This window comes from Anabrus simplex, chromosome 1 (assembly GCF_040414725.1).
Source record: "Anabrus simplex isolate iqAnaSimp1 chromosome 1, ASM4041472v1, whole genome shotgun sequence".
Classification (NCBI taxonomy): domain Eukaryota; kingdom Metazoa; phylum Arthropoda; class Insecta; order Orthoptera; family Tettigoniidae; genus Anabrus; species Anabrus simplex.
The window spans coordinates 283945579-283972894 of record NC_090265.1 but is presented as its reverse complement, the minus strand read 5'-3'; the positions used below and the strand labels follow the sequence as shown (position 1 = coordinate 283972894).

Sequence of the window (27316 nt, the reverse complement as noted above, 5' to 3'; positions counted from 1 at the left end):
ACCCTCACTGGAAACTGAGTACATTAACACAATGAAGCCAACCCAAGCAACAATAGATCATAAGCCTCAATTGGGAAAAATCATCAAAACTCAAGAAATATCAATTTATTCATGGCCTTGAGCTCATTTGCAATGTACGTGGCAACTTTAGCAATGTGCATGACAACTTCACCACACAAGCCTGTGCAATTGGGGAATGTTACAGCTAATGGAGAGCGTCCCTACATTTACCTATTTAGGGTTCTATCTAAATAAACTTTGGGATCGTGCATATGAAATCACATGTAGGATTGAGAGAGCAAGATCTTTCTTCATGAAGATAAAACTCAACTTTGCAGCCATGACTTGACCCTTTATTTACAGAAACAACAGAGCATTTTAAAAATGTTCATGTTATATATTTTACTAAGTTCCTCTGCTACACAGAGAGACATAGAAGCATGGGTACATTTTTGTCCTGTCCCAGTATACATAGATGACATATACTGGTTGGCATGGTTACCATGTTGTCGAAAAATTGCTGACATAAAACTGCTCACGCTAATTATCGATATACCCCAGCATGTATTAAGATGTTATTTTTCTACTCTTCTGTATGGTGTTGAAGTGTGGACTCTTCACAAAAATAATGAATGTTTGGCTGCACATATAAAATGACTGACTTTTATTGATACGTATTTATTTGAAGAACATTGTCTTTATTCGAGCCAGTACAGTACTGCCTTTTATTTATGGTAGCATACATTTGTTTTGAAAGAAAAGATTTAAAGCCCTTTAAACAGTTTCCTTAATCTGTCCCTCAATGTTACAGATCCGATGCAGAAAGTGTGTCTACTACAATCAGTCAAGATAGCCGAGGTAGCAACAAGGAAAACAGACCTGGACTTGACTCTCAGACTACTGGAGATTTGGATGAAGAAGTGGTATTACGACACAAACGAGATTATACCAGGGTAATTTAGTTTTTTTTATGTTTTAGGACATTTTTGTTAAATAATAAGAAATCTTCTATTGTTTTCCTCTGAATATTTATTTTTCGTTTATAGGATGTGAATCGAAGTGGTCGAACAAAGGAAGAATTGCATATTATGAATTTGAAGAAGAAGACACGAAAAAGAACTCGAAAGTTTGAAATTGATGGAGTTGTTGTCACTACAACTACAAGTAAAGTTATTTACGGTGACGATGAAAATGGAAAAATATATGATGATCATATATTTAGGTATGTAACTGCAATTTTCTTTCATACTTCATCTAGCTTTTAGGAATACAGTAGAAGTCCGTTATAGCGATAATTCATAACAGCGAAAAATTTACTCGCTATAACGGATTGTCGTTATATCCGATTTTTGTATAAAAGTCGGAAAACCCTTTATGCACTTTAAAATTGGTATGAAACGGCAATCAGTTTGTTCAAAACTTGCGTTTCCGCAGATGATATCATCACTACGGCTTACTTGTTTGTTATTTTTCGTAATCCGATACTGCGTGAAAGTGTGTGTTTAATTTCATTCTGAAAAATATATAGATATTTCTCCGAATCCAAGATGAACCCCACTTTTTCCTTCAAGAAATTTAAATCAGGCTCAAAAAGAAGTTTGTAAAACCATATGAATGTCTTGTTGTACAGTAGGCCTGCGCATTTTTAGACTATTTTTAAACGCCGAACATTGACTTTCGTTATGCCGTATTACTTTTTTTTTTTTTTTTTTTTTGTGGCTGCACAATTATTCTTTATTTCCTCGGGTTTAAGGACCATTAACTAACATTGGCATCATAATACCGAAGAAAACACATTGAAAATTTTCCGGCAATACATATTCCATGCGTCCCTACAATACAACGATTCATCAGGAAATTATTCTTGCTGTCGATAAAACTGTTACTTTTATGCAGCGTCAGATATAACCGGCTACCGCTACACACACGTCTCGCTTGTCGGGTTCGGCCAAATTCAGCGGCTAGCGATTTATAGGCCTAATCGCGAACGTTGAAAATCAACGAACGAGTTTATTGCGCCACGGTATGGCCATTCCGCCCTTGCGTTTTTCATGCACATACCTCACAATTTCATCTTCGACTTCTTTAAAGCGTCCTTGTTGCAGACCACTGAAGGCGTTTTTTAGCTCTTTGTTCTCACGCTAACGCCAAATATTGGCTTTAGTTAGGCCTATGCCGTATTTTCTTGCGGCTGCACAATTATTCTACATTTCCGAGTGTTTAATAAACATTAACTTAAAATTGGCGTCATAATATCGACTAGAACCCATTAAAAATTTGCCGGCAATACTTTTTCCACGTATCTTTACAATACGACTATTCATCACGAAAATATTCCTGCTGTCTATAAACCTTAATTTTACTAAGCATCTAGTACAATAGACGCGTTATGACTCTGCCACTGAGTAGCCATGGCTCTTCTAAGAATTCGAAGGGTCGCATGCTTTGATGCCATTCTGCAGATTTGAGAAACACACAGGCTCTCTACAACCGGTTGTCGCGGCTAGCGATGCGTAGTAAAGAGGCGTCCGTTTATTGTCAACGAGTTCTGTGCGTGTGTGAAAAGAAGCGGCGTGGTTACCGCGGTAGTTGCCAGTGGTATCCATTAACTTACTGTTTTCGCATGAGATTCTGAGGGAAAAAAGCCTTGGATTCGGAGAAATACGGTATCACTCCAGAGATTTCTGTGGCAAACACCTCAGCTTTCTTCTTCAAACATCGTCACCTAAACTTACCGTATATGTAAGCCTATCATGAAAACATATTTGAAACTCATGTAGAGAAATAACCTCCTCGCGAAAAATGTACGTGTAAATAGCCGTAACTAGACGCGAGAAGATATGAAATATCCTCTGAAATCATTGATGTACTCTGCCATATCTTGAGGTGTATCACATTCTTACTTAATTTCCGTGTATAACATTAAAATTAAGATATCGTTTACTTCAGTTTTTATTTTTAACGAGTTAACTGCCATCGGCCACGTTATTTACGCATTTATTACGAAAACGTGTTGTCCTCTTTCATTTCGAATTTTTTAAAATAGGGAACAGCAGTTGATGGGTATTACTAATCAACATCGCCTTTGAATGTCAATGAGGGAGTTCGCAAATGCACAAATTGAGAAAACTATACCGTACCAAAGATGATCGATCGCATGCAAACGTTTCAGTTTTCTTATTCAAACAGTGTCACGTATCCTAACTTAACCATACTATATGTATGATGAAAACACACTTCAAGCGCCAGTACAGAAATTATACCTTTCTCGCTATAGATTTTCGTAATAGCCTTTCCGTAATTTAACCAGACGCGGTAAAATATAAACTAACCTCTGAAATCAATTAAGCACTCTGTCATATCTCGAGGTGTAGGCCTATCCCATTCTTATTTAATTTCAGTGTTTAGCCTCAAAATTAAGCGGTCGTTTAGTCAGCCTTAATTTTTAACAAGTTAACAACCGTTATCGGACACGTTATTGACGCATTTATTACTAAAATATGTTCTCTTTCATTTCGAATTTTCTTTAAGTAACAGCTGTCGACGTATATTACTAATCGACTCCGACATCACCTTCGAATGTCGACGAGAAGCTAGTACACATAGCGAGGAAACGATGCCGAAGGTAATCGATCGCTTGCAATATCATCGCTAGGGTGCATAAATATCAGTAACGGAAAAAATCGTGCGCGCTTAATCGCTCGTATATGATGTTGTAATGTGTTGGCTGGGTGGATAAAGACAGAACCTGTAGCGTCTTATTTATAAAATTATCTAATTTTTAAAACTACACATTATCACACAGGATTACTGAGCTCACAACTTACACCCATGAAACACAATTACGCAGTACGCGGTCTCTGTTATTCTCACTTTTATTTACACTAGTACACACAGACTCTGATCATTTGCACTACAGACTCACTCAGCCACACATTCCTCTCATTGCCGCTGTTACAGCCCACAGTTCACAACTCGCCGCTCAGAATGATGTTCGCTGTCCACACTCATATAGAACTCGGTTCACAGCCCCCTGCTGACATTCCAGTGATCTCTTCCCCACTGTACTAGAACACTTAGATGTGCCCTTCCAACAGCTGGTCCAAGAGAGACACAAACACGTCGCCAGGGATTCAGTAAACAAGTAATCAGCTCCCACAGACAGACACTCAACAGACTGACGCTCTCAACCCAGGCTGTACTCACACTTCGCTGCTAACTGACTCACACTGAGCTCAGCCATTACTGTTGCATCCTTTCTTCTCCTTCCCTCACACTGACTCCCATGGTTGTCTGTCACCTTATGTAAGGAGCCGTCTGTTCGAAATACAGTGTGGCCTCTTGGGAAGCTCGCGGATATCTCCAGATATGGAAGGCTCAGCCTGCGGCCTGGTTGTCTCTTCACACTTCGAAGCTTTAATAGTAAAAGTGAATTGAACTATCCTAAATTTAGGCAAACTATCCTAAATTGCAACAACCTGGTATCTACAGAGTTCCCTGTACTTGTGGCAAGGTTTATATTGGGCAGACTTCGAGAACGGTGTGTACTCGCATCAAAGAACATACCAGATGTATTAGACTCAACCAACCTGATAAATCAGCTGTTCCTGATCATGCTTTAACACCTGGTCATGATGTCTTGTTCCAAGAAGTGGATGTTCTTGCCCGTATAAAGCAATATCGCCCAAGAATTATCAGGGAGGGGGTTGAAATAGTAAACATCCAGATAATTTCAACCGCAATACAGGTTACAACCTCAGTGAATCATGGCTACCTATTATCAGAACCATTAGAGAGTAATGCTTTGCTATTGCCATTCATTGTCTCTAGCATAGGGCTAAAATGGCGTCCCTTTTACATCTTTGGGCACCATTTCAAGCTTCCTTGCTGCTTTCTCCTAGCAACCATTAATACGTCGTTTCTTTTCTCTTTTGTCTCCTGATGAAGAAAGGCAAGGTTCCTTTCGAAACATTGAGTGGGTTTACAATTATTTACACGGCATAAGGCCAAAAATATAACTCATGAATAAATATAATAATATGAATATATATTGTTGTTGTTGTTTTTGTTGTTATTAATATTATTAATAATGTTATTATTATTATTATTATTATTATTATTATTATTATTATTATTATTATTATTATTATTATTATTATTAAAATAGGTAGCAATGTTTGCTACGCGTTAGAGGCATAATAGTCTTGCGTGATCCTGATATATTTGTTGATATTACACATTCTGATGTTGAGATTATGGTAATGTGTTAGTTAGATTTTAATATGTTTATCAAACTTTTATCTCCTCTTGTGAAAATATCTTTATGACATGGTGAAATGAGTCTCAAAAGCGACTTTTGTACTATGTTGTTGATGAAGTTTTTCAATTTTATTTATAAAATCCTCCTTATCAATACAAATCAACTCATCTGTTAGATGAAACAAAGTCAATACATGTTTCAGCCTATTCTCAAGGCCATCTTCAGTAGCAGAACAATTGTTACATAATACAAACAAATTAAAAATCTTGATGAAGTGAAATGATAGTGATCATGATTAATGAATTAAAAACATATTGAGGTACAAAGTCCTCTCGTCTGATGGGTCGTTCTTGATTGTCAAATAAAACTTGCTGACAGTTAAAATGAAAACACTGTGCTACGATGGATTAAAATGTGTGTAACATCTGTAATGAGGAAAGGAGTTATGAGTGGATGAAAAACAAGTTAAAAATAATGCAAGAAAAGAAAACTCTTCTAACTTGCTTGTAAATAAAAGTTGTCGTCTCGAATGGAAATGACCTTGTCAGTCTCAAGTCACATTGACAACTAAGCTTGTGTGTGGCTTACCGTGTTTCTGTGCTGATGCGGTTGGGTGGGGGAATAGAGAAGGAGGGGCGAAGGGGGAGGGACGAGGTGAGTCACGAGAGAAGGAAGTTGAAGGAAAGCCGGGTCTTGTTCTAGAATGTTGGCAGTGAAACTCATCTTTATTAATAAATTGTTCACAGATAAGCTGGACAAAGGTTTCCAGTAATATATTTCTCTTTTCGTTGATTTCATTCAAGTTATGCACGGGATTGTTATATTGGTCGATATCTATATAAATATTCTCTAATACCGTATTTACCCTAATAATCACCGCCGTCGAATAATGCCTGCACCCTCATTTTAGGAAGGCTCATTATGAAAAAAAAATTAAATGAACAAAAATTCCTTGCATCGAAAGACTAACGCAGGCATAAACAAACATTTCGTATCACTCTGTGAGGTGCAGGTTGTCTTTACGCAAATATGAACATGTAAATTTACAGATATAGCTGCTTTCCCTGAGATGATAAAAATACATTATCACTGCTATGAAATATATTTTCCGTGAAAATGAGCAAGTGGGCCTTCGTTTTTTCATCGAGTTATATCTTTAATTCCAAAGCGATGACCTATATTTTTCGTGGGCTTAAAAGTTTCCTGAAAGTCCAAATTAATTTTTAACATCAAACCCCGAGAAAGTGTTGAGGGGAATTTTCGAAAGAAGGTAAATGGAAGTTGAGAGAAATGAAAGGCGAAGCGCAGAGAGCATAACAGCCCGAAAGTGTAAACGTTTTTTTCATCCAGTTATATCTTGAATTCCTAAGCGATGACCTATATTTTTCGTGGGCTTAAAAGTTTCCTGAAAGTCTAAATTAATTTTTAACATCAAACCTCGAGAAAGTGTTGAGGGAAATTTTCGAAAGAAGGTAAATGGAAGTTGAGAGAAATGGAAGGCGAAGCGCAGAAAGCATAACAGCCCAAAGTGTAAACATTTTATCCTCCAGTTATATCTTGAATTCCAAAGCAATGACATTTTTCATGGGCTTAAATGTTTCCTAAAAGTCTAAATTAATTTTTAACACCAAATTCCGAGAAAGTGTTCAGGGAAATTTTCGGGATATTAAGGAAGGTAAATGGATGGGCCAGTTCTGTTCACAGGCCGATACCACACGCGAGTGCTATCTTCTTTTGAGGCGTGAACGCCTCTGAATGCCTGCTGCTGCATGCTTACAAAATACACTCTAAATACTATTTCCTTGATTGATAAATTTCATTTTTGTTCCGTATTGATAGTCACCATAAGTCATAAATGAAAGAAAAGTTTCACCTAATCAATACTATTTTATTATCACATGTTGTTGTTTTTTTTTGACCGGTTTCGACCTCTCAGAAGGTCATCTTCAGCTACACTAGAATTGCATTTACCTACTATGCCTCATATTGAGAGCTAATGACATCCTCTAGAATTCAACAATTTTATAGTGGTTATATCCATGCTAAGAATTCTATGTTTTACATAGTTGCAATTACAAAAATTAATTGCTCTTATTACACTCAATGTACATATGTAAGAACTAATATGAGTTCGTCTTTTCTTTAACGTGATGTGTATGTCAGAGTATTTTTAACTTAGGCATTTGCCTAGTCAGTTTAATCAATCTGCAATCTTATGAATATTTAGTCCTGTATGAAATGAACTTAGTTGAACAATTGTAAAATAGTCAGTATTATAGTCGTTTTAACAATAATTTACACTAAATAGAGAGATACGTGTTGATAGTTCAATAAAACAAATGACTAGCCAAAATAAAACATTAGTAAACATGGTTTAACGTGCTTGACTGCACTGTCGATTGTCTAATGCGGCAGGTAACAGTGGTTCCTTGCGTTGTACAGTTCGTGTTATATTAGAATAATAAGAAGTTAGCCCATAAACAGAACACTTAAACACATTAAAACAATAAAAGTCACGATAAAAAATTAGTAAACATGGTTTAACGTGCTTGATTGCACTGTTGACTGTCTAAAGCGGCAGGTAACAGTAGTTCTTGCGTTGTTACAGTGCGTATTATGTTAGAATGATGTAAAATAGCTCATAAGCAAAACTCTTAAACACATTAAAACATTAAAATCACTGTGATGTGCGTTGGACGTAAACTTCAATTGACAGTCCAAAGTAATAAGTGACAGACACCTTATGTTGTTTGCAAGTTATATGTTTAAATTATTGTAATTGTTACGGAGTTACCCATGGACCAGCAGAGGTGAAAGAAGGTGTGGGCTGGAATGGGTCTAACTACAAGTTCGAAAGATGAATTAAAATTTCAACGAAGGTTATATTTTCAAAACTTAACAATGGTAACATAGAATTTGAAAACTTAAGTCAACAACAAGCCAAAATCGGATACAAAGAAATTACAAGTGTTAGGGGATCATTACAAGGTCTGGGCTTCGAGCCCCACAATCACAATCCTTGAGCTATTAGCCCAACTTTATCAAGGTACAAAATCGAACAAAGGGGCAGAAAACCCCATCATGCCAAGGAGCACTTGCTCCAAATTACAATGTTAAGCCTCCTAGAGGCACACAGAGATCAAATTTAGGAAAGAGCAGACCCGCTCTCGAAGTTCAAGCCTATCAAAGGCCACAACGAATTTCACTTCTGTCTGCCCTCAAAGCACACAAAGAAACAGGGGTATTTCGTACCCAGTCTAATGGGCCTTTTCAGGAAGGAAAACAAAACGAGTTAAATAAATGGCCCCAAATACAAAATTGAATGGAGGCGATTACTTGCACTCCTGCACTAAAGTTTTTTTTTAAACCTATGTGGTGCTAGGCCGATAATACAGGGACTAATCCCAAGCTAATGAGGTGATTCGTATGAGAAAACTTTAATACATTAAGGAAGCGTAGAAACGGTTATGAAAACGTAGTCACCTCAATTTCAAAATGAAGGGGAGCTCGAGAGGGAAAAGCACTCTCTATCCCCGCTTTACAGTTAAAGAGATTTGTAGTTTTTACATAGACAGAAGAGGAATTTACATTTTAAAGTGGTAGGTTACATATTAAAAGGTTTCGAACCCTCCCCGAGAGTTAAACTGCTGAGTTAGCGAGAAATAAAGATTTTAATAGGCCATTGCCTTGTTGAAGAGCTGCTGCTTGAAGAAAGAGGCGCTTCCCGCCCCCTGCTACATATCCACACACAGAGTTAGACGTTATACGAGTGGCCCCGAGACAAGAAAATCAGCAGTTTTTATACCCTCGTGGAAAATTTGAGGCCTTTCAAGAATGAATAGACACACCCCCTCAACTTTATTGGATAGCTTAGAGCTACATATCCATATCGAAGAAGCCATACACTATTGGTCAAAAATTAATTAATTAAATTCGGGATTGGCCGAGTTCAAAACTGGCGGACAGAAAGATTAATATTGTCAACCCAAAAAATAAAAGAACAAAATGTAGTAAAGACAAAACTTAAGAATACAAAATTTCTTAAAGAAAGTTCATTCCTTTGCACCAGAGTGCGTAATCATAGTTTTTAGTAGAGACATCTGGTAGAGAACGTCCACACTTCTTGATCAATTACAAACAAAAACACATCAAAATTCACACAGAGCCATCTTCGGAGAAACTGTCGAGTTAATACAGTTTTTTATAGTTCAGGCTTTCTCCTGTAGAGGAGTTTCAACTGGCGCAATATTTGAACTAGCGGCGTGGAGGTGTACCGCCCGATACAGTAATCATTGCCAATATGCATTAAATATTACTCAACCACTCTCCAATTTAGTATTTGTAACTTGTGGATAGTCCTATTTGTTTGACGTTGACTAATGTTCTAGAAATTGTTCACTTTTTGAATCCAAGGTCGTTAATGGTGGCTCTTTCCTTTCTTATGATGGTGAATATCTGCAAGTCGAAATGATTGAATTAGAAATTCTGATTGAAATAAAAGTTGAATACTAGTGTGTGAGTTCTGTGAAAATTTACTTACTGCTGTGGGGTGGTTGAGATGTTTGCTGCTTGGCTGTCTGTCGCATATTGTACCTTGTACTTCTGATAATGTTGTCGGCTGTTGTGAAGGGGTTGGAGGGGTGTGTGGGGAAAGCCTTGTTGTGTGTATGGCCGGGGCCGGGCGTGTCCGCTGTCTGCGCTATGGCTTGCGTATGATGCTGTTTGTTGACTAATCTGATGTAAGCATTCTTTACAATTGGGATAATTTTATTAAATAAAATGTTAGTTTTCTCAGTTAGTTTGTTGATATTGTAATTGGGATTTGTATATTGATCAAATGTTATGTATAATTCCTCGTATTTATTAAGCAGAGGGCCTTTCGGATTTGTATTTAATATTTTCAGATCATTATATCCGTAAAATTATGTTTGTAATCGTGCATGTGCTGTCCTATTGCAGAGAATAAAATAGTATGATAATGGTATGTGATAATAAAATAGTATTGATTAGGTGGAACTTTTCTTTCATTTATGACTTAAATACTATTTCCCTCGCCTGTCAATACAATATATTTTTTTTTTTTTGCTCTTCCTGGATTCATCGTACACATGCAAATAATTCCCTAAATTCGTTGATTATGATATTACAAATAAAACTCTAAACGTTCACTTGCGACCCACACAAACAGGCACTTCTTACTGAAATTATTTTATTGGCTCTGCGGAAAACACATCATACTACAAAGCGCGCGAATGTTACTGCGCAACCCTCTTCACACCACCTTCCCGGCTGCGTTCCACTCTAGAATCCTCTCCTAAATTACAAGTTCGTCACACTCCATATCTAAAACACTTCTCATACGTGGTCGCTGTTTACTGGACAGTAACACGACCAGTGGTGGATAATTCTTTTTGTGCAGTGTATACACTTACAGACACACCGGCGAAATCTGATGTTAGTTTTGCGATACAGTAAAACCTCGTTAATTAGAAGTCTTTGTAATACAGAAATCGGACTTCCATTTACTTGATTTCGAATTAACAACCATCTTGTAATTCAGAAACGCCAACCCTCGCCGATTTTCGTGGATTCTGCTTTTCCGCGTACTGCCTGCTACGTGATATTGTGGCGTTCCTTAAAACTCTGAATACAAAAGAATTACAATTTAACTCTATTTTCAAGTATGAAACACACTATAGATACACCGAAATAAGTGAAAGACGCTTTCTACCGTGACGCGGAGAAATTTTGAATTTAAATTACTCTGTAAAATACTGTACTATTTAAAAAAATGGTGATTGGTAAATGTGGGGAAGATATGGAAGCTAATAGGAATGGGAAGCGTTTGCTGGACTTCTGTGCTAGTATGGCTTTTGCTGTTACGAACACATTCTTCAAGCATACGGCTATTCACCGCTACACATGGGAGGCTAGGGATACGAGATCCATAATAGACTATATCTTAACAGACTTTGAATTCAGGAAATCTGTTAGGAATGTAATAGTTTTTCGTGGATTTTTCGATGATATAGACCACTATCTGATCTGTAGTGAACTAAGTATCTCTAGGCCTAGGGTAGAGAAAGTGAAATCTGTCTGCAAACGAATAAGGGTATAAAATCTCCAGGACGAGGAAATTAGAAGTACATGGATTAGTGAGAAGTTTCAAACAGTAGACAGAAAGCAAGTTCAGGATATAGAAAGTGAATGGGTGGCATACAGGGATGCTGTAGTAGAAACAGCAAGGGAATGCCTAGGTACAACTGTGTGTAAAGATGGGAAAAGGCGAACATCTTGGTGGAATGATGAAGTGAGAGTAGCCTGTAAACGTAAAAAGAAGGCTTATCAGAAATGGCTCCAAACAAGGGCCAAGGCAGACAGGGATTTGTACGTAGATGAAAGAAAGAGAGTGAAACAAATAGTTGTTGAATACAAAAAGAAGTCGTGAGAAGATTTTGGTAATGACCTGGAAATGCTGGGTCAAGCAGCAGGGAAACCTTTCCGGACAGTAATAAAGAAAGGAAGGGAGGGAAAAAGGAAATGAACAGTGTTTTAAGTGATTCAGGTGAACTCATAATAGATCCCAGGGAATCACTGGAGAGGTGGAGGGTATATTTTGAACATAATCTCAATGTAAAAGGAAATCATCCTGGTGGTGTTTCAAACAGCCAAGCTCATGGGGAGGAGGAAAATGATGTTGATGAAATTATGCTTGAGGAAGTGGAAAGGATGGTAAATAAACTCCATTTTCATAAGGCAGCAGAAATAGATGAAATTAGACCTGAAATGGTGAAGTATAGTGGGAAGGCAGGGATGAAAAGGCTTCATAGAGTAGTAAAATTAGCTGGAGTGTTGGTAAAGTACCTTCAGATTGGACAAAAGCAGTAATTGCACCTATCTATAAGCAAGAGAACAGGAAGGATTGCAACAACTATCGAGGTATCTCATTGATTAGTATACCAGGCACAGTATTCACTGTCATCTTGGAAGGGAGGGTGTGATCAGTCGTTGAGAGGAAGTTGGATGAAAACCCGTGTGGTTTCAGACCACAGAGAGGTTGTCAGGATCAGATTTTCAGTATGCGCCAGGTAATTGAAAAATGCTATGAAAGGAATAGGCAGTTGTGTTTATGTTTCGTAGATCTAGAGAAAGCATGTGGCAGGGTACCGTGGGAAAATATTTTCACTATACTTGGGGGACAATGGAATTAAAGGTAGATTATGAAAATCAATCAAAGGCATTTATGTTGACATTTGGGCTCCAGTGAGAATTGATGGTAGAATGAGTTCTTGGTTCAGGGTACTTACAGTGGTTAGACAAGGCTGTAATCTTTCATCTTTGCTGTAGTTTACATGGATCATCTGCTGAAAGGTATAAAATGGCAGGGAGGGATTCATTTAGGTGGAAATGTAGTAAGCAGTTTGGCCTATGCTGACGACTTGGTCTTAATGGCAGACTGTGCCGAAGGCCTGCAGTCGTAATATCTTGGAACTTGAAAATAGGTGCAATGAGTATGGTATGAAAATTAGCCTCTCGAAGACTAAATTGATGTTAGTAGGTAAGAAATTCAAGAGAATTGAATGTCAGATTGGTGATACAAAGCTAGAACAGATAGATAATTTCAAGTATTTAGGTTGTGTGTTCTCGCAGGATGGTAATTTAGTAAGTGAGATTGAATCAATGTGTAGTAAAGCTAATGCAGTGAGCTCATAGTTGCGATCAACAGTATTCTGTAAGAAGGAAGTCGGCTCCCAGACGAAACTATCTTTACATCGGAGATGAGAACTATGGCGCGTGGAGTGTGGGGGGGAGAGGGAGGTGTTTAAGGCGGGTTGGGAGGGCGATGAGGTGGGCGTATGTAGTGTGAGGGGTGTTGTGTATTGCGTGAAAGATCCAACGCCTGTTTGAGAACTTGATGCTTAATGAGAAAGTCAAGGAGGATGTTAAATTTTTCCAAAATTTAATTTAGGTTTAGGTTGGGATTTAAAAACTGGTCAAGGTGAATAAAACAGTTTTCAGTGTCATCAAGGAGAGGGCCCTTGCTTAATGTCTTAAGAATTTCCGTATCCATGATCTATAGTGTGAAACTGTGTTTTTCGTGATGAATATGTTGCCCTATTGCCGAAAACCTGTTGTATTTGATCACGCTGATGTGTTCCGTATACCTAATTTTTAAAATTGCGTCTGGTCTGCCCAATGTATGAAGAAGTGCAGTTATTGCATTTGAATCTGTAGACACCTGACCCTAAGATGATGTTAGTTTTGTTTTCTGACTGGGAGTTATGTACCATTTCCATATTCCTGTTATTGGTTCAAAAGGAAATCTTAGTATTGTGTTTCTTAAAAATATTCACAATACTATATACATCCTCATTAAAAGTAAAAGCAGAATAGGTAGCAGGGTTGGATCTTTCTTTTATTAGTGTTGTATTTGGTCAGTGTTTAAATTGATTAATTATTCTCTCTATAGAAGTGTTGTTGTATCCATTGAATCTGGTAATGGAACGGATGATATTCAATTCTTTATTTAAATTTTCTTTAGATAATGGTATTTTAAAAGCACAGTCCACCAAGCTATTATAAGTGTATATGGCTTTGAATCCTGTCTAATGGGAGTTGCTGTTTGTGTGGGTTTTCTGTGTATTTTATATGATCATGAGGTTGGCAGCCAGCTTATCGTAAGATCTAAAAAACGTATTGATTTATTGGATTCAGATTCAAGGGTGAATTTGATATGAGGATTGATATTATTAAGGTTAATAAGAGTGGAGGGTGTATTAACGGTTCTGTCTAGGATTGCCAAGGTATCATCAATGTACCTGGCCCAAGAAAGTATGTTTGTAAAAGTGTTGTCGTCAATTGCAGAGTGTTCTAAAAAGTCTAGGTATATTTCTGCTAAAATCCCTGAGACCGCTGACCCCATTGCCTAGCCATCATCTTGATATATGTTGTCAAAAATTAAAAAAATTATTGTTGATTACTGCTTTTAAGACGGTCATCAAATCCTGGATCTCAAGTTTACGTAGACCACTATGTGTGTTGAGATTCCTTTGGATAATGGGGAACAGTTTTTTAGTATTAATACTGGGGTACATATTGGCAGTATCGAATGAGTGTATGGAGTGGTGGGGTTGAATTTCAAAGTTGTATAATTTCTTAATCAACTCAATGGTGCTTTTTACAGATTTATCTGACAAAAATTTGTAATCTTTCTTAAGGAATTTTTGAATGAATTGGGCAGTTTATATAGTGGGCTAGGTCTGTAATTAATAATCGGGCCGATGGGGACGTCGGCTTTGTGGGTTTTAGGGAAGGCTTTAACCGTGGGCAGACCTGGGTTCATGTTAAATAAACGAACTTTTTCTTGATCGGTGAAAAGAAATGAGGTGGTCTTTAGAGTTTGCTTTAAAAGGCATTGAATTTGTTGAGTTGGGTCTTTCTTGACTGTAGAAAAAGAGCCATTATTGAAAAAGTTTTTGGGTTTTTCAATGTACTCGGTTTTATCCATAACTACGGTTTGTTACCTTTGTGCGCTTTTGTGATGTTGTTATTATCTTTAATTTTCTTTTTTGAGTTTAAGAATATGTTCTAGTTCGACGAAGGGATCTCTGTTGTTACTATTGGGGGGTATTGTTTTGCTTTTTGAGGTGAGAATCTTATTTAATTTTCTTTCTACGTCTAATCTTACACTTAAGAAAATGGAAATTGCAACACCATGAAGGCACTGGTCGTTTGTGTATTTTCAAGATATGGAATGATGCCGTGTAGGTATGAAAACGATCAAAGTTTCAAACCCATTGGATTGTTGCTACAGGTCTTCCCACGTGACTTGTTGCGAAGGAATCAACTCCAGTATACGGACTCTGATGTAGCGTAGTTGATTTGCAGTCTATGCAGTGAAGTTTTCCCCGTCAAACATACCTCGACGACAGAGAAGAGCACGCTATGAACAACTGTCGCCGTTTGAGAGGGATCGCATAATTGGGCTGTGTTAGGATGTATTATCGCTAAGGACTGTCGCTGCACGTGTTCGCCGACAGGCATCTACTTTACAACGTGTACGGCAGCAGTGGTCAAATGAAGGTACCCACACTCGTAGACCTGGCACAGGCCCAGCGCGACAGACAACTATGAGAGAGGATCGCCACATCATTCAGATGGGCCGGATGGAACCCCATGCAACAGCAGCACAAATTCGAGCAGCTGTGGCTTTCCACGTTACACAACAGACAGTTGGTAATCGTCTGCGTGCAGCTGGCTTACGAGCCCGTGTCCCTGCAGAAGGTGTTCCACTGACCCCACAACAGCGATGTGTAAGGCTAGCCTGGTGTCGAGAAAGATTGACGTGCCCGCAGTGATCGCCGGAATGGTGTGCGCCAATGTTCCGGGGAGAGGAGCCGCCCAGATCTTATTGTCGAGGGGCACACAGGGCCAACACCAAGCATTATGGTCTGGGGAGCTATTGGCTTTAATGTGAAATCACAATTAGTGCTTGTTGAGGGCACTATGACTGCTCGACAGTACGTTGATAGGGTACTCAATCCAGTGGTTGTCCCTGTGATGGCGAACATTGCTAATGGGATGTTTCAGTAGGGCAGTGCCCGGGTTCACACTGCACGCATCTTCAGAAAAGCTCTCCACGGCATCACAACCTTAGAATGGCCCACCAGATTCCCGGACCTCAATGTTATTGAGCATGTGTGGGACATGATGGGTCGACAACTGGCCAACCGTCCTCAACCACCCACAACTCTGGAACAACTGACCCGTGCAGTGCAGCAAGCATAGGCCACAATTCCTCAGAAAGCGATCCAGGGCCTTATTGACTCCATGCCTCGACGAATTCATCGATGTATTGCAGCTCGTGGTGGGCACATCCTGTATTGATTGTTGTCCAAACTTGCAGTCAGGGAGACCTGAAAGTGTAATCATCGAATCACAACCAAACACTCGTCCTTCATGTTCAATTGCAGCAATGTAGCACCACTCCTTCTGTGTGTTGCAATTTCCATTTTCTTCAGTGTATTTCGTCTTGTAGATCTTGTGGCATTTTGCTAATGGCTATTTCAGATTCTGTGACTAAATTGGAGGTTGTGTTAATTCTGTCTAAATTTGGCCAATTATGTTTGGGGAAAATTGGAAGGATCGCGTTTTCATCATCATCTGGGCTTGTGTTGGACAAATTGACAACCAGGGGATGGAATTGTTCGATCAGACTGTCGGGATTACTGAGTTTTTTGGTTACTTTCGTAACAGTCCTATTTGACACTGAGTTGTTTTTAAGTGTGTTGAGCTTCCTCTCTAAAGTTAGTTGTTTTTTAGCTAGTGCTTCGAATAATTTATTGTTGACTTGGGTATGGAATAAGTCTCATTGAACGCTTGTGAGTAAGCATGCTGCCTCAAGGTGAGTCTCATAGAGTTGGTTGTTCAAAGATGATTTTCTCTTGTATAAATATCTGAATTAATTTTTTAACCAGATTTGGTTGATTTTAGATGGGGATCTCAAATGTTGAGGAGAGATATGATGGTTTTTTTTGTATTGGCTTTAAGAAAATTGGGTGTTAAATTGTGTACCATACATTGTTTTAGAAAATTCATGTCTTTGCCCAGTTTAGCAATTTTGATTTTTAAGCCTTAGATTTTGCTTGGTAAGCTGTATAATTCAAAGCTAAAAACATTATTGTTCAAAATTGAACTGAGAATTACAACAGTAAAAGTTAATTTAATGGTTCCACCTTTTCAAGATGTTGGAAATGTCTTGTCATTGTGCCGGTTGAAGATTCCTTTGCAGACAGAATAGAAAAACATAAATTGCATTTCACCCTGTCCAGTTTTCTTCTAGTAAAAAAGTCCTAAACAGGACTCCGGTGCAACATTATGCAAAGTTTACAGTCTTTCGTACGGTATATATTACTAGGCTTCAGCGCTCTTACCAAACAGAACGCATTAAGTTATCCGCATGTACCAAAGGCCGGTTGCCAGTGCAGCAGAACTCACAGAACAAAGAGGATATGACGATACACTCCAGTACGTGGCGACACACTGCCAGTATCGACAGTCAGCTAGTAGGCGAAGGCCAGTGCATAGTGGCGCTTCTGACGGGATAGCAAATCACTGTCTCCGTCTCACTTGAGAATGTTTTGGAACAACTGACGCTCCGTATTCCAGAACAGTGAAACATAACTGTGCACCGGCACAGTGTGCTGAAACAGGGACATGGTGCCCAACCCTACATGACACCACTCCTACAACCAAATACACCCGCTGAACACCGGTACAACACTGCTCATGCAAAAACCCGCAGTGTTGTGGAATGCACTTTTAGAGTGTGGGGGAAAAAAAAAAATCCCAAATCCTTGAGAAGGAAATGCACTTCACACCTACAGCATGCGGCAATGCAATAGTAGCTATGGCAGTCCTCCACAATTTTGCTCTGGATGTAGGTGATATGTATGAATAACAACAAAAACATTCAATTTGTGAATCACAAGGAAAACATAGCAGGAAATGCCATTCGGCGAGCTACGATTACTTTTCATGAACGTGAAAACCAGTTAGTGCATTTTTCCATGTTCCCTTGTAAATACAGACAGTATTCTGAGAAATTTTTACTCTGATTAAACTAAATAAAAAGTGAACTAAATAAAAGGATAACAGTATTTAAACTGTAAATAAACACACTTTATATGAAATTACTGACAAAACTGGTAAACGATATAGGGTGAAAATAGCTACCCATTGTTCGAAACTTATTCTGCCATTCCCGATACAATTTCACATACTTCACACGCGTGATCTAAATAAGTCACAAAGTTGGCTGAGTTTTCTGTGGGCATTGAACATATTTTGTTCTTCGATAGTTGTAAAACATTCATTTTCATATTGTGTACTTCCTCTCGCATTTCTCTCTCTCTCTCTCTCTTTCTCTCTTCATTATTGACATCTTCTCTTCCTGCTCAATACGAAGAAAGTCCATACACATCTTAAGTAGCTCTTCATGCTGCTTACATACTGTATCTCATTGTCCTGTGTGCTAGAGCGTCTTCTAATTCTCTCAGTACTTCCAAGATCTGTAATACAACAAAATATTTGTCTTTATCATAGTACTGTATAGCCATAAGAATTTCAGCTCATACACTTACAGTAAAAGGTTTATAAAGAATTTCAACAATATCTTCTTATCGAATAAAAGTTAATTTTACACTTACCAACTTTAGGATTTCCAGCAGTATCAGCGATAGAAATTTCAATGTCGTGATCCACCAGAATGTCTAGGCTTGGGCCCACTTCATTATCATTATACAGACCATCAGCGTAAGTGTCATCAGCTCCATGTATAGCTTATTTTTGTCTTCCATGTGATTAGCTGCTATCGCATCATCGTCATAAATTGAATTAATACCATCGAACACCTGGGGCATTATTTCAATAATTATTTTTGATACATCAACGTGTGTTGTTTGTGGACTACCACGAGTCTTTCATTTCTGATTATTTTCACAACAGCAGTTAATAATTGACTATGAACATCACCCTCGAATTCCAATGAGAGGGCTCCCAAGTGCACATAGCGAGAAGTCGATACCATACAGAAGATGACTGATTGAATTTTGTGGCAAAGTTTCAGTTTTCTTTTTCAAACAGCATCACCTAACCTAACTTAACCATACTTTATGTACCATGAAAACCTATTTTAAGCTCCAGTAGAGAAATGATAACCTTCCCGCTATCAATTTACATGGTAATAGTAGCCTTTCCAAAATTCATCCAGATGCGAGACAATATAAACTACCTCTGAAATCAGCAATGCAGTCTGCCATGTCTTGAGGTATATCCCATTCTTACTTAATTGCAGTAATTAACATTAAATTATGCAATTGTTTACTTCAACCTTTATTTTAATGAGTTAACAACTGTAGTTTTAATTTCCCGCGTGTCCTTGGCTTTCTGCTTCTTAGCCTTCACTTTTAAGTCCTTCCACAGTTTTTTAAGTTGTTCTTCACTGCATTTTCCGCCACTAGAAGCCTTTCCATGCATTTATTTTTTCATCCATCATCTTTACGTCATGTTTCTTACACTCTATTTCCTTTGCATACATCTTCATTTTCTCTACTAACAAGCATTTATCTTTTTCGCTTATGTTTTTCCTTTCGCACATAACCTTATCCAAGAAGTTATTATAAAGAACCACCTAATCGATACTTTATTTTATGCCCCAGGAAAAATTGAATATATATTAACACTTACAGAACATGTTTCAAACACTTAGTGGTCATCTTCAGCTGTATAAGGAAAAAACTAAGATGAAAAAACATTAGGATAATAAGCACAAGTGATACTCTAAGGTTATGATGAAACAAATTGCTGTGTTGACTATTAGGTTAAAGTTCTTTGGAGACTCCTCTGTTATAAAATGGCAGTCATCTGTTCTTATTTGGAAAAGATGTTTATTCTGCGCTGTCCAGAGGGTCTGTCTTTGAGCGTGACCTAGTGTAGTAACGATGTGATACAGTTTGACAGTTCGTGCAATGCTCTAGGGAGAAAGGAAGAAGAGTACTGTCGACATCTAATATATCATGTGAGGGAGGAGGAAGATTAGGTTGTGCTTCTGCGATGTCGTGTTTGATTATATCTCTTGTCCGTCTTGTCTGTTTCCTGTCTACCCATTCCAAGTATTTATTGATATGCTCGTATAAGAAGTTTTTTTCGTTGTTTTCGTTAAGATTCTGTTCACCGTTTTCTAATTTATCAAGAACGATGTGGATGTTTTCCAGGTTGTTCATTAGACTTCCTTTATTGATCATACAGATGATTTGAAGGTCCTGTCTGATATTAGTGAATTTGTAGTTAGTCTCTTTCATATGATTTCCCATGGCAGAGAATCTTCTGTATTTTTTTGCATTGACGTGTTCTTGATATCTAATTAAGAAGCTCCTTCCGGATTGTCCCACGTTTTTTTTTTTAAATACTGAGTACATGTTAGCTTATAAATGCCAGATTCCTGGAATTCGTCATCTTTAAGTTTATTAGCTTTATTGTGATTAAAGAACTTAAGTTTTGTGTTGTTGTTGGTTGAGAAAGCAACTTTGGTGTTGTGTTTCTTGAACAAGTTAGTGATTTCATAAACAAAACATGTATCACGAGTCTAATCTAATGTAGTATTTTAATAAAGACAGTTACAGAATTGTAAAGGTGGAATTATAAATTCAAATTTTCACAAGATGTTACTTTGATAATACAGGCTCTAATATGAAATTTATAATGTGCAATAAAAGACAATGCGAGGCTAATAACAATGACAGAACACACTACAGACAAATTCCATCACCATTATCATTTCCCTTTATCCAGCTGTAGCCGGATAGGGGTAGATATGGTTCGTCTCCACTTCCGAGGCACCATATCTGCTTTATCCATATAGGCTATTGTTACGGTGGGCTCGCCATACTCAAAGGCACTACAGACAACTTATACGAGGTAAATCACACAATGAATCTCAGTTTAAATTACAGGGTTTGAACTAGCTATGTTATACTTGGAAAACAGGTACCTGATATAGTAAAAACTGTGAAAGTGTGTTATGGGAGAGAGGATGAGAGAGAGAGAAAACGTGAAAGTTAAGTGTAGTGTATTCCTGCTATGAAAGCAAGGGAAGACAATATTTCGGTACTCACATTAAAAGCGAATGTAGTTCTGTAGTGATGTTTGCAGATTATAATCTAGGTATATCACACATGCAGTTGATACAACGCCTTGTACCATCTGCCAACTTAACCATGACATCCCCGTGATCAGTCCAAGTGTTCCTAAGTCCATGAACAGTGATAACTGCCTTCAAAATTGCTAGATGAGTTGCAGTCAAGTCCTCCCGTTTCATGGTAGGTGTTCCTGTTAATTGGCACTTCCGTGTGAAAACCTCTTACCTGAACTGGGAGGACGTGAACTTCACAACGATGGGCCGAGGTTTCCTGGGCACCTTCAGTCCTACTCTGTGGCTCCTGTCAATGTCAGTTTTGGTTACCTTGGCCTCCAGTTTTTTGCAGAGGCTCACTGCAATGTTGTCTGTGTTCTCACCGTCACTTTCAGCAATACCAAACAGATGTAAAATTGACCTCCTTTGGTACTGTTCCAGGGAGTCACACTTTGCCTCAGCTTCTTCTTTGAGATGTTTCATTTCTTTTTCATGGCACTCGAGTTTTTTGTTTAATTCATTCTGGACAAGTCGGGGAGAGACATCTATACACACGTCAGTTGAAAGTTTCTTTATGTTGTTGGTGGATGCAAAATATTTTCATTGTCCCTATAGGCTCCGTGCGTATAGCAATGTGCTGCTGCGGGTGGAAATTACGAGAACTACTTAGGGGTACCTTCATGAACAGCTGACCTTAAGAAGCTGGAATATGTGTGATGTTTACATACATATATTCAGTCATTTTACAATGGCCCTCTATTGCTGAATCCCTCTCTATGTTCTTGTCTAAAACCATTATTAGAATGTAAGACCACATTCCCTACTTGTTGATCCGGTCATGTTTGTGATATAGATAACTGCTGTGATGGATCGCACTGACGTGAAGAGTAGAACCTTGTGTCCCTGTAAATTCTTTATCCCATGTTTTGTGTTGTTTTTGACAAAGTATATAATACCTACGTATGTTCTTTATGCTAATTTCTTATCTTCCCCCCCCCCCACCCCTGTTGCTATTAATATATCATCCTTCATAGTTTAGGCTTTGCTCGATAAAACGACTAGTTCCTGGGTATAACGCGGAAGTGGAACCCAGTAAATAAATTAAGAAGGAGAGTAAGTAGAAGAAGAATCATTGTACAATGCTGCCTTCAGATGACATTTTTTTAATGTCATAATTTTCTGGCAGAACTACATGCTTGTTGGCTGCACTAATAGATACTGTGATACAAAGGTGTAATTCAGGATTTATACATTTTATTTAATACAAAACTCTTTACAACATATATTTTAACAGTTTTATAAATAGGTTAACAGTTAGAAACAAAGTATTATAGCAATGTTATATCTGCAAAGCAAGCTGCAGTAGGCCATCTTTTATAGAGCAAACACATCATAATAGATACACGTTGTATTGTATTGCCATAGTCTTCATCATAGCCAGTAGAATAATCATAATAAAAGTATACCATACTGTACTACAGACCAAAGTGTGAAATTTTGTAGTATTCCATTACAAACTAACAAAATGGATTTGGAAAGGCAGTAGACAAATGTAATTACAGAAATAGGCCTCCATTACGCAATATCAATGGCTCACAGAAATACTGTATTTTACATCCGTAAATTCATGTCCTCGTCCCGAGGTGGTGCATTTCTTTTCAAGCACACCCCTAAAGGAAATGAGCTGCATGCACTGTTTTAACCACATACCAACCATCATGCCAATCTTAAGTTTCTGGCAGTGTCAGGGTTCAAGCTCAGGCCCCCGAGGAAGGCAACTTGTAGCGCCAACCATTATGTTACAGAGGTGGACTTGATCATGTTGTAAATACAGACACACAATATAAATGACTTATTGGCAACTTTAAGTGATTCTGAACTTTTCTTCTCGTGCATAATTTTTGATAGTGTGCATGCAGTTTCAATATCAGGAATTTCATTAGGTCCAACATCAAGCCTGAGCGTTTTTATCAGAAAAAGGTCCTCCACTCTGTTGCCCTTGTTGTAGTTCTCTTTCCCTACGTTTGCTATCTGCTTTATGTCGCACCGACACAGATAGGTCTTATGGCAACAATGGGATAGGAAAGGCCTAAGAATGAGAAGCAAGTGGTCATGGCCTTAATTAAGGTACAGGCCCAGCATTTGCCTGGTGTGAAAATGGGAAACCATGGATAATCATCTTTAGGGCTGCTGACAGTGGGGTTCGAACCCGCTATCTCCCGGATGCAAGCTCACAGCTGCGCACCCCTAACCGCACGGCCAACTTGCCCGGTCCCTACGTTTAAGATGCAAGGTTGAGACAATTCACACGATCGATCAGTACGTGAGGTGACATGTTCTGAGCAAACTACATAAACAACAGCTGAAATATGCTTACATTTTATGGAAACAATTATTCGCCTTCATGAAACAATAACGATGGTTACCAAGTCCTTCCTTAGAAAACATGCTTATTTTTATAATTAAAATTTAAAATTAATTGCCTCCCTAGCAACATTAACCTACGCTAACATGATATCGTATTAGAAATAGACCAAGGATATTTTTCTTAGGACAGCATTGTTGAATGTGTATATGAACACTACTGTCTTTATTGTTCTGTTGCTATTTCCTGCAAACTGTTTTTCTTGTAAATTCATTACATGACCACTTTCTGCAAATTTGGGATAATTTGGCCAATTGTTGTTGCATAAAACACTCTGAAATCCCACTGTTATTATTTAGTCGGCCATGGCAGCACGCGGTGAGATGACAGAGGATATGTGCACTGTGAAATACATTAACTTACAAAGTTTGCCACTCGCAGTGCAGCAGTGCATTTCTCCCATCAGCGCACGGAGCCTGTAGCTGTAATTTAATTCATGAACCTGTTGAGCCCTTGCTTCTGTTCCTAGCGGATATTCACTGACAAAAGTTTATTGAAAAACAATATAGTGTCTTTTACAATTTGCTTTCCTAAAACCTGATACAAAATACAAGTTTTCCCTGTATTATCACCGTTTTTCAACAACTAGAAATTCTTCTTCCTACACACTTTGAAAACAGTATATTTTCTTTCTTTTCAGCTCACAGCTTTTACCAGACCTTTCCAATGATGAAGAAAGTAACGACCTTTCTACTATGTTCCCATATCACAAATTTATCCATTTACTGTTTATACAAACTAATTCTCTATAATCAAAGTCAATACTGACTGGCAGTAAATCCTTTTCTAGCAGCTAGTGGCCTGCTACTAACAGAAAATTACCCCACCCTTCTTTTAATTATCTATACTTCTTGGAAGGCAGCAGTGAGACACACAATTTTTTTTTTTTTTGCCTTTAAATGCCAATCATCACCACCACCATTCCACAAAACAGTACAGTTTACAGTACTTTTAAATATTATTTAGAGCTTACCTGTATCAGCATAATCATGAAGCTCGACTATACAGATTGATATACACTAGAGTCCCGTTAATTCGAAAGTCCGGTTGATCCGAACCGAAATAATTAATTTTTTAAAGAAAATTCTCCTTATTGAAATGAAAGAACATATTACAGAATGAAGATTTACTTGCATTTTATTAGTCATATTTTACTAGGATAACTTAATGTAAACACAATTACACATCATGAACCATCAATCACTGGTCGTTTATCTTTACAAAGTCTGTTAGTTTCTTTTGCCGTAGTGATTGGAACCTACTCGAAGATGCAGTGTTAAACTAGTATCTCATAAACATCACATCCATGGGCGTAGCAGCGAAGTGTTGCTCGACGTAGCATACGGCAAGTTCTAAGGCGGTCGCGGCATCTGAATGTGACACTAGTTTTTCATTGTGGTCTTCTTCGTCGTCACTCTGCTCTTCATCAACTCCAGATTCTTTTTCTACCATAGCTACAAGTAGATTTACTGGCATGTAAAAGAACTTCTGCGGGAGAGAATCCTGCCACCTCGGTGTCTCTAGAAACCGTAAAAGTAGTTAGCGGGACATAGAACAAATACCATTATTATTAGAAAATATTTTCTGGTTAATCCAAAAATTTCATAATCTGAACAGACTCCGGCCCCAATTAGTTAGCATTAACGAGACTGTACTGTATGTAGTACCATGTACCAAAAGCCACGAGTTTGGTCTAAATATAATGATTTGTTAATGAGTGTTGTTATCACTGTGCTGTATTATTACATATACGGTATTATGATACACAGTATTTCATTTGTATCTGAATCAGTCAAGGCGGAAGTGAAAATCACTGGTACGGCGGATCTGGCGGAAGAGGCAATATCTGATCCCTGAGATCTGACTCAGGGCCTTCTGCCTTGCAGGTTGATAGGGGACTATTAAAGGCTAAGGGAGATAACCCCAACAGAAAAATCTTCGGAAGTGATAGGCCCAGCAAGTCAGCTTCTGAATAATTTGGAATTGCTTTCAAAACTAAACGAGGCCTCGGATGGAAATATTGTAATCACTAGAATAATGACTCAAGTTCCCTCATTGGTAATGATATTAATGACGGTTCAATACCCGATGCTCCATCACAACCAAAGAGGAGAACACACAAAACTCGATATGAGACTGAAATCAAAATTGCCACGCTAAACATTCTGACACTAACTGGCAAAATAGAGGAATGTGTAGACTTAATGAAAACAAGGAACATGAACATACTGGGACTCAGTGAAACCAAGTGGAAGGGAAAAGGATCTAAGGAACTCAGAGAGGGATACCATCTATTTTGGTCAGGTGGAGATTAAGCAAAAAATGGAGTTGGTGTTGTTATGGATCATCAAATGAAAGATCATGTAGTAGAGGTAAAATATGTTTCTGATCGGATTCTTCACATAATGCTGAAATTGGATTCTTCCCAGAACATCAACATCATTCATTGCTATGCACCACAGACTGGTTGTGAAGATGAAGAAAAAGAACATTTTGAAGAAGACATAGAGGAAAGAATAAGAGGAGATGGAACAATTTTCATAGGGGATATGAATGCTCAAGTAGGAACTGTGAGAGACGGATATGAAAGTATTCTAGGAGCACATGAATGGGGTCCACGAAACCCAGAAGGAACTAGAGTACTTGGCCTCTGCCTGAGGAACAACCTTATAATAGGGAACTCATGGTATCAAAAACAAAAAAGCCATAAGGTCACAAGATATGGATGGGATGGAAAAAGTGAATCTCTTATAGATTACTTTTTGATCGAGAAAAAACTACAAAATAGACTGTTAGATGTAAAAGTGATTCCTAGTGTCTCCCTGGAAAGTGATCATAGTCTCCTCATTGGATACTTAAAGTTTAACAAGTTAAAAGAAGTAAGAACCACACAGGTAAAGAAACTCAAGACCTGGAAGCTGAAGGACAATGATAGAATAATAGAGTTCCAAGAAAACACCAAAACAGTGATACCAAAGACAGATGAAAGAACAGTTGAGGAGGAATGGAAGGATCTGAAAGAAAATCTAGTAATGATAACTGAGAACGTTTGTGGACGAACCAGTGACACAAGAAGATGGAAGGAAACTCCATGGTGGAACGACAGAACAAGAACTGCTGTCCTGAACAAGAACAACATGTTCAGAAAATATTTCAAGAACCGGACTGATCATAATAAGGAACTATACAGGGTTGCTAAAAAACAAGCAAACAAAGTTGTTACAGAAGAACGAGAGAAGTGGTTGAACAAGTGGAGTGATGAATTGAAAGAGGATGTTAATGGTAATAAAAAAATATTATATGGGATGATGAAAAATAGAAAAAAAGATAAAGAACACTCCAAATACCTAAAAGATGATAATGAAAATATGATCACTGAAGATGAGAAGATCAAAGAGACTTCGAGGACTTTGATGAATTACTAAATGTGAATTGCATGCAGCCTACACAAAAAGACAGTACCGGTACTACCTCCTGCAAGTCTGCCTCTGATAACAGATTAGAATTAACATGGAATGATGTAGAATATGCCTGGAAATACATCAAAACTGGAAAATCAGCAGGGGCTGATGAAATTAATGGAGAATAGATCAAGGCAATGGGCATTTCTGGAAAACATTGGATCTACAGACTCTTTCCTAAGATCTGGAAAGAAGGGGACATAGCAATCGATTGGAAAACAGGCATCATAATTCCAGTCTTCAAGAAAGCAGACAGAAAGAAATGTTCCAACTATAGAGGCATCACTTTAACATCTCAAGTTGGTAAACTTTATGAAAGAATTATAGAGCGTAAAATCAGACCCCTTATTGAAGAGAACCTCTTCGAAGAACAGTATGGATTCAGGAAGGAGAGATCAACAAGTGATTTAATCTTTACAGTCTGTCAGTTAATGGAAAAATACTATGAACACAACTGAGATTTGTGGTTAGCCTTTCTG

At 38.1% G+C, this 27316-nt stretch overlaps 1 protein-coding gene across 1 annotated transcript in view; it reads left to right on the top strand.

Annotated features, from left to right (window-relative positions):
• Nucleotides 1–27316, top strand: part of Slik (Sterile20-like kinase) — a 733683-nt gene that overhangs the window by 477869 nt on the left and 228498 nt on the right. Inside the window, exons 14-15 of the mRNA XM_067159768.2 lie at nucleotides 812–953; nucleotides 1047–1222. Coding sequence (XP_067015869.2) covers nucleotides 812–953; nucleotides 1047–1222 — 318 coding nt within the window. The remainder of the gene's footprint in view (nucleotides 1–811; nucleotides 954–1046; nucleotides 1223–27316) is intronic.